At 37.0% G+C, this 11,109-nt stretch overlaps 1 protein-coding gene across 3 annotated transcripts; it reads left to right on the top strand.

The window, feature by feature from the left end:
- Positions 1-6: 6 nt before the first annotated feature.
- RAE1 (ribonucleic acid export 1) lies at positions 7-8,459 on the top strand. Of its 3 annotated transcripts, none has more exons than XM_010569602.1 (12): positions 7-362; positions 516-620; positions 1,471-1,563; positions 1,994-2,080; positions 3,081-3,167; positions 3,431-3,502; positions 4,083-4,190; positions 4,539-4,645; positions 4,732-4,807; positions 5,313-5,507; positions 7,087-7,172; positions 8,087-8,459. In XM_010569602.1, coding segments are annotated over exons 1-12 (1,107 nt in total). In that variant the 5' UTR covers positions 7-272; the 3' UTR covers positions 8,088-8,459. The 3 variants fall into 3 exon arrangements, with proteins under 3 accessions (XP_010567904.1, XP_010567903.1, XP_010567902.1); XM_010569601.1 differs by having other exon boundaries at positions 7,754-8,459; XM_010569600.1 differs by lacking the exon at positions 8,087-8,459 and having other exon boundaries at positions 7,087-7,732.
- The last annotated feature ends 2,650 nt before the right edge of the window (positions 8,460-11,109 follow it).

The following is an 11,109-nucleotide window of genomic DNA, read 5'->3' as shown; positions in this document are numbered from 1 at the left end:
GGGGGGTTCGCTCTCGCCAGGGGGCGAACGGCGAGGGATCCCTGACAGCGGTGGCGGAGTGGCCGACCGGGAGGTGTCAGGGATCCAGCTGCAACGAGAAGTGTGATTTTTTCCTTTTTTTTTTTTTTTAAATTTCGTGTATTCTTCTATCCCTGGGTGCCTGCCAGGCGGGGTGAGGGGTGTGCTGGTGTAGTGGCTGCGGTCTGACACCCTAGGGATGCTTCAGGGCCTTGCAGGTCTCAGTAAGGCTTTTCCTCGTTTGCAGGGCAAGGATGAGTCTGTTTGGATCAACATCAGGGTTTGGTACTGGAGGTACCAGCATGTTTGGCAGTACGACTGCAGATAACCATAATCCGATGAAGGTATGTGCATTAGCCCCCGTGGGAACCGCTGTTGTTCTGCTGTGGTTTGATGTGTCACGGCAGTACCTACTAACTCACCCCAGGGAAGTAGTAGGATCTCGGCACACAGTTTTCAAATGTGGCTAATTTTGGTTTGTCTTCTGCCCTTTATAGGATATTGAAGTAACATCTCCACCTGATGACAGCATATCTTGCTTAGCATTTAGTCCGCCAACATTGCCGGGTAATTTCCTCATTGCGGGATCATGGGCAAATGATGTAAGTACTCACAGTCAGACCTACAGATGAATAAAGTGGGAGCATTGGTACCTAAACTGCAAAGTGTGACTCTAAACACTTGTGCGAGGGCACCTGAAAAATCTTCCTTGTTGCAGAACTGCAAAATCTGTGTCTGGTGCCAAGGCACTAAGTTTGACATAGCTGAGCTGCTTCAACTGAAAAATTCAGTTGTGGTCTTCAGATAAGTCATTCCTCTGCCTGTGTGTTTTAAGCTTCAGCTCGGAATATGCAGTCAAAGTTTTCCCTCTTAGATTTTTGTTACTTCGACTTTTCTTTTTCCTACTTGTTTGGTTTTTAGCTTCATTTTCTTACACAATTAGGCTAACATAGTTATGGTTTGCCAGTGAAAGAACCATGAACACAATGGTAAATCATCCAGTTTGACAGTGTAGTCTCAAAAAGATTAAGTTCCTACAACCTTATTGAAGTTTGGTTGGATTGAAGGGTGAGATCCCAACTGGAAAACAGGGAGGGGAAGACAAACCTGAGGGCATTTTTTAAATGTTCTGTTTGGTCTGTTGGCCAGTAGCCTGCAGCAGGCAGCTTCTTGCTAGCTGAGGGTTAAAGTCTCCCCAGGAGAGCACTGGGAGGTGTTACATGATCGTAAGGTACTTTTGAGGTGGGGTTGAAGTTGTGGGGTTAAGTTGTAGCTGTACAGTTAAAAGGAACATAATCAGAGAAAATAAGGTTTCAGTAGTTCTGAAAAAAGCTTGGTGTTTGTGATCGTGCTTTTTGTTGGATAAACTTAAGACTGGGATCTTCAAGAAGAGAGGTGTTTTAAGTTCTTAGTGTTAATATGTTACGTCTGTATATGCTTCTCCTGTTACAGGTTCGCTGCTGGGAAGTTCAAGATAATGGACAGACAATTCCAAAGGCTCAGCAGATGCACACAGGGCCTGTACTAGATGGCTGCTGGAGTGATGTATGTTCCTATTTAAAAATAAACAAACAATTTTTACCAAAACCCTAAATAAATTGGCATGTGGTTTCCAGACAGATACGAGTGCCACATGTAGATGCAGCCCATGATTATTGTATAGACTTATGTTACTGTAAATATGTGCTAAGCATGTCCTAATAGAAGAGACTAGCATGGGCCTAAGAAGGGTAAAAGCGAGTTTAAAAGTAATAATGTATTTAAAGCTAGATAATAGCTAGCACAGTTTTCTCTTTTACGACGCATACAGTCGTAAATAAATTTCCATTTTTATGTTTCTTCTTTGTCTTGCAGTCCCTGTATGTGTTACATTCATGTTATGCTATTACTAGAAGAGAGTAAGACTTGACAGTTTTCTAATAGATACTGCATGATAGGGCTATTTAATCTCTTGGCCTTATTCTTGGTTTTTTAGGATGGGAGTAAAGTATTTACTGCTTCCTGTGATAAAACTGCCAAAATGTGGGATCTCAACAGTAATCAAGCTATTCAGATTGCACAAGTAAGCAAGCAAGCCCCAAGCTATTAGGTGTTTTTTTTTTCCCTTTTCTATTTTTATTAAAAGCTACCTTTATTAGCAAATTAAGCTAATGTTTAGTGCTTCTGAAGTAGATGCTGCTATTTGAAGAAGAGGTTGTAGGGTCCTTTTTATATTTTTGAGATAATGAAGTGCACATGAACAGGGAGGCCTGCAATCAAAGTGATTTGAATAACCTGTACAGCTGTTTCCTCTATTGTACTCGAGAGAGCTCTTCCCATTGCTGCAGTGATCTCACTAAGTCACCCTGCTGCATTATATATAGGGGAAAAAAAAATTTAAGAAATCATTGAATTCACTTTCACAAATACTAGCTTTCTGCTGCAGCAGTAACAGGGATTATAATTTACGTTCTCAATTTAGAAGTGAATGTCTGTTTGTAGAATATGTAGTTATGGTGACTAAAGTGAGTTACCAGTTATATAACTTAAGAGAGTTAGTCCTTTTAATGATTGCTTCTTGTATCTTATTTGGGGTGATAAAATGCAGATTCTCAGCCTTGATTTTAAAATTTTGTTGATGTAATTAACATAGGCCTTTCTTCTGCAGCTGTTGCAGAAGCTGGTTTTTTCATTAGTTTAATACGTTAATTAGTTTAGTACATTATTTATTACAAATTGTTGATTTTTTTACCATGATGGATAATACCCTTTGTAAATAAATAGAAAGTCCTGCTGTTCATAATTTGTATTTCTGCTGTGACCATATTCCTATACAGGGTGACTTGATTGTAGTTCTTTGTGTCAGGATCCATTTTTTTCTTATGTGGGTGTTTTTACAGCATTAAACACAATAAGGTCATGACCAACCTTCATCCTAACTGCTGTGACTAAAATATTGAATCACTTTTCTTGAAAGGATTAAAAAAGTGTAAATACATACAAAAAATATGAGGAACATAAGAAATGTGGACTGTTGTCCTAGTAAATGTACGTGTGTTTGTAATTTTTTTTTTTTTCTTCAGCATGATGCTCCTGTGAAGACTATCCATTGGATTAAAGCACCAAATTATAGCTGTGTGATGACAGGAAGCTGGGATAAAACTTTGAAGGTATGATTTTTACCTGAACGAATTGACACAAAGTGTGCTAGTAATCTGTGTATGAAAATACCTGTGAAGTTAAAATATTTTAGTAAGTACTAATACAAAAAACAGATTCATGAAATAGCCTCACTTCACAGAGGTTTGCAGTATTCTGACTATAGACAAGAATGAAACAACTTGGTACCAATTGCATTCTCTTTACTAAAGTAATTTAAATGGTGTATCCTCAACTCCAAGCATAAGTTTGTTCATTTTTCTGTTTCCATCAGTTCTGGGATACCCGTTCACCAACACCTATGATGACATTGCAGCTCCCTGAAAGATGTTACTGTGCAGATGTGGTAAGCCATGATATACGGTAAACTAGTGTCAGCCAGATGACTGGCAGTATGAATAAACTGGCAGTTTTGGAGGCTTCTGTAGGTTAGCACTAAATACTGACTGTTAGTATAGAATCATAGAATAGTATTTGATCTCTCTGTGATTTTAGCAATAAAACATAAATTGACCTTCTTGATCAGGCTCTGGAAAAATACGTGTTTGCATCATACAAAACATGCTTAGTATCCTTTTAACATCACAAATCCGAATCAGCACTAGGACTGACCTACCCTCGTTTCTGGATGAGTTTGCACTACCCTTATTGTGACTCACATTGGAAGGGTCAGCTAATAATTAGAAGATTTTTGGTATGTTTAATTTCTCAACGGCAGGGAAGAACTGATTTGTTTTGTGTGAAGATATGTCTACAAATGAATTTTGTTCTTTCTTGTCTTCCCTTTTCCCTCCCTTTCTTCCCCCCAGAAAATAGTCTAATTCCTTTAACTACTTCAGAGATTTCTGTGAAATAATAAATGGAATTCTCTGCCATGTTATTAACACAAATGTCTCTCTTCCAACCTATTTTACAACCTTACCCAGGTTCATCCTATGGCTGCTGTGGCCACTGCAGAAAGGGGTTTGATAGTTTATCAGTTAGAGAATCAGCCTTCTGAATTTAGAAGAATAGAATCTCCTCTTAAACACCAGGTAAATGATTATATTTATTACAAGCTTATTTATATAGATTGTTGAAATTCCGGGCTTGCCATTTTTGGGTAAAAAGAGTGTTTCAAAACCAAAGTACTTTATCTTGGTATGGCACATGTCCCAGTTTGCCGTTGATCTGTTGCTAATTTTTGTAAGGATTTAGAAATGTAAATACTGTGGCCCAATTTCTCAATAGAATTTGACCTATCTCTTGACCTTGTTTGTGTTTTTGCTTTATTTTCCATTGATGTATGTGATGTTTTGTGTCCTCGTGGAAAACAGACAGCATTCAGAAAATCTGGACCTCAGTCCTCCGTCTAAAATCCTCTATATCTTTCTCAAATTTAGCATCGCTGTGTTGCTATTTTTAAAGACAAAGTGAACAAACCTACTGGATTTGCCCTTGGAAGTATTGAAGGAAGAGTAGCTATTCATTATATCAACCCCCCAAATCCGTAAGTATCATTTAATAAAACATCCTTTCTTTATTGCTCAGTTTACAATGAGGAAAGTTTAAAAGACTTCTTTTTCCCCTCCCCAGTGCAAAAGATAATTTCACTTTTAAGTGTCATCGCTCCAATGGAACAAACACTTCAGCACCTCAGGATATCTATGCTGTAAGTTGCATTTATACAGGGCAATACGCACTCAGTGTAAAATTGGCTGTGAATTGTTTGTTCTCCTTGACCTCTTATCTTGCCTGAAGTTATCTTAGATGTATGTTTAAAGACCAGTCGTACATTAAGAGGAAAGACAAGCTCTTGTACTTCCCTTAAAACAAGCACCAGATCAACCATTGATAAAATCATCGTGGTGGAGATAACACTTGTTAATTTTGCTGATATTGAAGCAATACGTAATATATTTGTGTGATGGGATTATGCATTGAATTTTTAGGTACTACAAAAAAGATGATGCTTTCCTTGTTGCTTTGGTGGGGTTTGGGGTTTTTTTTGGTTTTGATTTCCCAGAAAACATACCTGAAAACATGTAAAAGAAAATTAAGAACTATATCTAGTTGGAAAAAAGTCTTTGCTGTGTATTTACTCTCAGGATTCAGCGCATGTGTTGCGAGTGTTCCCATCTGTGGTGTTTTACACAGTATTTTGTATGATTCTGCAGGTAAACGGGATAGCATTTCACCCTGTCCATGGTACTCTTGCAACAGTAGGATCTGATGGTAGATTCAGCTTTTGGGATAAAGATGCACGAACAAAGCTAAAAACATCAGAACAACTTGACCAGCCAATATCTGCTTGTTGTTTCAACCATAATGGCAATATATTTGCATATGCTTCCAGTTACGATTGGTCAAAGGTAAGAAAGGTTTAGACTCATATTTGTATTTACAGCTGACAACTAAGACTATCTTTTCATATGAGGCTTTCACTGTTCTTTGTAAATAGTAGCTGAGTCTTTCTAATTTCACAAGCATGCAAGAGAACTTGCAATGGTCATTTTAGACATCTGACAAAATTTAGCACTGAAGTAGTGCATTCTTTGGTTTTTAGCTTCAGTTGGATAAGATTGCTAAATAATGCTATTTTGCAAATGTGGATGAGCAAAATGTAAATTACATGATTCAGAGTTATTCTGGTTGCTCGCACACATTCTGTTGTGGGGAGTGTCATGGGGCAATGTGGCACCCTGACAGGTTCCCACAAATCTCTGCTTCTTTTGCAGATTCTCTTTAACTTTTAAAAAAGCTGTGACTGTGGTTATAAACATTTAAACCCGTGTTTGAATGCCGTGTACTAAATTTCCAGTACCATTCAGTGCAGCTTGTTGGTAGCACTTATTTATGTATTTCTCTTCCAAACCTGACTCAACGATAAATCATATAGATGCAAGAGAATCGCAGCAAACCATGGTACGTGGAGGACCAATGCTCCTTAATAGTTTAAGAAGGGGTAGCAAGGTTGAAATGTAAGTGATTTTAATGGAATGGCAACTTCCATTAAAAGCATTACTTTCCTGTTATAACTAGTGCTTTTAAATTTGAGGATAACATTCCTTGTGGTTTTGACTGAAATGAATGCAGAGATCACACAGATGAACTTGATTGCATGCCACAAAGAGCGCAAAATTTTAATTTACTGCATTGTATCTAGTCTTCGGCATGCTGCCCAAAGTAAGATAAGTTTGTTAGATGCTAGGGCAGATGAATTCTTCTGTTGTAGATGCTTGGGTAGACTGCAGTGGTAGGTACCGAGGTATCTTTCAGATCTGTAAACCAATATTATGTAATAAAATTAGTAGGTACTAAATTTCCTTTTTAGAACCATTTCTGTCAAGTGGAGTTGGTAATTTTCAAATTATGCGTTGGACTTTAATAACTTTATTAGTGTCTACTCTCCCTGATTTGAATATTTGCATATTGAGTCAGTGATGTGTATGCAAATAACATCAGTATGCAAAATATTATATTTGCATCTGCAGTTGGGGAGCAGAGATATTTTTGCAGTTGTCTGTAGAACTTTGAAAAAATGTGACCTTATTTCATTTAGAAGATAGAAAACATAAAGGGAAACTGGGTGGCTGTTAACATTTTAGTTCTCTGCCTAGAATGACATTAAAAAAAAAATCATATTGAGCTCTTATGCTGCATCTGTAAAGTAGAGCTTAGAAATACATGGTTATTTTTTTATTAAAAGCTTTTTATACCTTAAAAATGGATAAATGTCCCTTAAATTTTACTTTATATGCACAGTTCTTGTAATTACTTGTTATAGTAAGCTGTTTCTAATCCACCAATGTTGTCCAATATCTGGTCTTAAAGACTTTAAGATTAAATCTTAATAAACCAAATTAATGGTATATTCATATTCTTACGTTTTAAGGTAATGATGGTATTTCTTCTTTGAAGAGAGTAAATACAGATAATTTTTCTCTTTAGGGTCATGAATTTTATAATCCACAAAAGAAAAACTACATTTTTCTGCGAAATGCAGCGGAAGAGTTAAAGCCCAGGAATAAGAAGTAGTGAGTATGAGTGTGACTTGTGTTACTCTACTGTTTTTCTGCCATTCCTGCCTCTACTCCACTGCTCTTCTGCCATTTGTGCCCTATTGCACCACGGTTCAGTCAACTTTGGATCGCTAACATTTAGCAGGAACTGTAAAAATTACATTAAATGTATTCTGACTTGCTGGAGAACATTTTTTGAAATTAGAAATTCTGATGTGTATAAGAAAGAGAGGCTAGTATTCACATGACTTAACCACTGTCTGTTCCACAGCAATAATGAAATTGCAGCAAAATCTAAATCTGGGTTAGATATTCCTGCTTACAAGTGCAACCATTTATATCTGGATTTATTTTATTAGTACTACCTTAAAATATGTTAATTATAATAGTTCTGGAGAAGTTGTATAAATACTGTATTTTTTGTAAGTACTTGAAGAATTGCAAGTAATTCTTCTCAAAGGAGGCTTGTTATTACTTATTGTTCAGGGGTTCTTTCATTGTTTTCTGATTTTTAAAATGGAAATACTGTCTACTGTATGCCAGGAAGAAATGCCTTGCAAATTGTTTTCCCTCATTTTTTTTGATGAATTTGGTAGGTATGTGAGTGGCCAACAGCAGTGACAGAAGCTCAAGACAGACGATGGGCACAATGCAAATTCTACTTTAGTTTTTTCTTGCGCTCCAGCAATGGACATGATTTTTGAGCCAACGACACTCATGCTCATTCTTCAGTCCAAAGGAGAAATTGTCAGTTGTGGCAAGTGATACGTAGTTCAGTAATAAGAGCAAACCATTAAAGGGTTTGTTTTGTTCATGACCACACCAACGTGTGCAAAATACTTGTGGCCTAAACTGCTTTAAAACTGACACCTTTTAGAGTTAATAGTTGATTCTTCTACATCTCTTAACATACTTTTGTCCCTTAACAGGGGTTTCTGGACTGAAAAAAAAGTACTCATTTTTGTATTAACTAGAAAATAGTGCTGGTGAGTTTCATCCTGATCAAAAATGCTGTGAAACAAAACAAGTGGGTCTGTTTCTGACTTGAATCTACCACTGTTTACTTTTAACTAGCCAATTGTATACATGCCAAAGTTTTCTTTTTAGAAGTGAATGCTTATTATTCCTGTTTAACTATTGTTTGTTTGTTAATGACTAAATAAAAATGGGGGGGTGCATGTATAGAAATACCTGTCATATTGTACAAATTCTCTGTAAAACTGTATGTTGTAACGCTTATGGTTATGGATTCGTGCTACATTTCAAATAAAATTTTTACTAAATGCTTTTTTCTTATAATGACATGGGCAAGGTGGTGTGCTTCACTTCTAAAAGCAGCTTCTTGTCCTTTCACTGTAATTCAGATACATTTTCTGAAAGTACTTTTTCCCCAGCTGCTTGAGCTGGAAATCTAATGCTTTTTCAAGTCACTATTCCATTATGAATGATTCCTGTGGTTTTGTGTCAAAGAATTAAGAGGACTAGCATGAAAGGCCTTTTGTTTTACGAGAATGAATCAAGTTCTTTTGCTATCTCAACAGCCGAACACCTGACAATTTGTCTTTAGTACAAATGAATCGCACTACCTTCAAACTCTCTGTAGCCTACTGGTCCTGTAACTTCAGACTCTTCTCTCTACAGCATTCATCAGTTTTTGTTGGGTGTGTATTTCTTGTTTGGTATAGTTGAAGGAAGCCCATGAAATATACTCTGCTGTTGTTTAGAGATGCTCTCTTCTGGGTTTTATTCCTCAAGTTGTTTTTTTTTTTTTTTTTCCCCCTCCTACTTTTATGGTTTACATGGCTTTAGATTTCACATTCATGGGCTATTTGTTTTCTTTAAGATAGGGAAGAGTTCTCAGTAGTTAAATCAATAGCTGGCCATTTGCTCAAACATTTCTTTTGTTTTTGTTGAATTTTCTTTTTCAAGGTTGTGATTATTATGCTGTAATCTTTGGTTGTTAGTACATTTTTTCCGGTCTTCCCAGTCAAATGAATGCCACCAAGCTATTGCAGGCTGAAGGTTAAGTGTGTGTGATCATTGATGACCAAAAAAAATAAAATTTCTAATCTCTCATGTGCAGAACTCCCACTGGTGTAAACAGGGAAGAATGGAATGTATCATCTGTTTCTTGTTTAAAAGAAATCTGTTTCTTTGTTTAAATACTTAAGAATGTGAATGGGTGTTGAGAAAATAGAGTCACTCCAGTTCAGCAGGTACGTTTCTACTGGATCCAATGGAGTTGCACCTACTTAAGTGGGTACTAAGTTTAGCCAAAATACATTTTCATTATCAAGCCAGCACTGGTAAGTCTCTCTTGTTTGGTAATACAGTTCTGTATTAATATGTTGAGTCCTTACTCTCCTATTGGAATCAATTTCTTCTGATCTGTCAGCAAGGTTTCACAATTATTTAGTCATCACATTAATTGTTCAGACTAATTTCAGAAGGGCATATTTTCCATTACGTTGCTGTGCACATTAGATATATTCAATTGGGAGGACAGAATCAAACTTTGAACTGATTTGTTTTCCATTACCCAAGTTAAGAGAATGCATTGGCAATTTATTCCTCCCTGGAATTATGGCAAGATTCTCTTGTGAAGTACACACAGCTGTATTCCTTCAAGCATTAAACATGTAGCGAGAGCTTATTCACACGCAAATAAGCGTTAGCGCATGCTCTGGAAATGTATTAATTTGCTATTCTATGACAGTTACCTGTCAAAAAAACCTGAGTGGAGTAGAATGTAAGATTCTAACACGTACACAACACTAACCACAGGAATGCTAGATTTATAAAATAAATTATTTTCATTAATTTTTCGAAAGTTTGCTGTCAATGTTTGTGCTTTATTGCAGAAAAATAATCTTTGGCATAAAGAGCAGCTCATTTAAACCCACCAAAATGGGGACTTAGCTTATCTGAAAATTGTTCATAAACAATCTTAACCTTCCTTCTGCTGGTCTTGCATGTCAGTGGTCTTGCATGTTGGTTTAATGAAGTGTATTTCAGAAAACGAAGCAATTGACAAAAAGCTTGTCTGCTAAAGCCTTTCTACAAATGAAAGCAAGACATGTTTGCACAATGGCAAGCAGTCAGGCAGAGTATCTTAATTTACCATCTGTCAGATGAAATGTAATAGCTGAATTGGTGAGTACTCCAGCCTAGCTCCTTGGCTAGGAAAACAGGTGAGTTTGAATCATTCTCCGGAGAAGTATGGATTTGAGATAAAGGTGTGGTTAGGTGTATGTGGGAAATTTCAATAAAACTGTTGCTTACGCCTAGTTCAATTTAATGGCGGTTAAGTTCTGTTTGCAGATGAGGTGTCTGGGCAACTGTCCAGAATAAGGAATTGTGTCAAACGACTATCAAAAGGTTTTACTATCTGGCCTTTGAAATGATAGAAGCCACTTATTTCTCATTTTCTTTTCTGCTGTTGCTGTTTGTAGAGATGGACCAGGGCAAAATGAAATGTTAAGGTTTATGCCGTTACATTTTTACATCTCCAGATTCACTAGCTAAGTGTCATTTGCAGTCTGGGGTAAGACTAACTTCTTTCAAAGTGAATCTCCATCAAAAACTTCTATGTAAAACATTTCCCTTAGGTTGTTCAGCTTACCAGCCAGGTGGGAGTCATCATCTAGTACTGCAACACAAAATAATGAATGGAACAAATTCGGAATAAAAACAATTCCCTAACAAAATTTTCTACGCTAGTAGTTGCAGTATGCACAAAATGCTCTAAATGTGCGATTTAAAGCTGTTGCTGTAAATCTCCTGTTATGCCAGGAGATGGCAGTATTGATGGCTTCTTAACGAAAGCTTTCCCTGCAGCAGGGACTGCTGCTCCTTTGGATCTGCCAAAGTTCTCTGTGGAGCTAGCAGTGCCGTGCCAAGCTCCTGCACGTGTGCTGTAACACAAGGTACAGTTACTTGTAATATCAGGCTA

This window comes from Haliaeetus leucocephalus, unplaced genomic scaffold, assembly GCF_000737465.1.
Source record: "Haliaeetus leucocephalus isolate CR32 unplaced genomic scaffold, Haliaeetus_leucocephalus-4.0 Scaffold273, whole genome shotgun sequence".
NCBI lineage: Eukaryota > Metazoa > Chordata > Aves > Accipitriformes > Accipitridae > Haliaeetus > Haliaeetus leucocephalus.
Note: the sequence above shows the minus strand (reverse complement) of the source record. Positions and strands in the feature narration are given on the sequence as shown.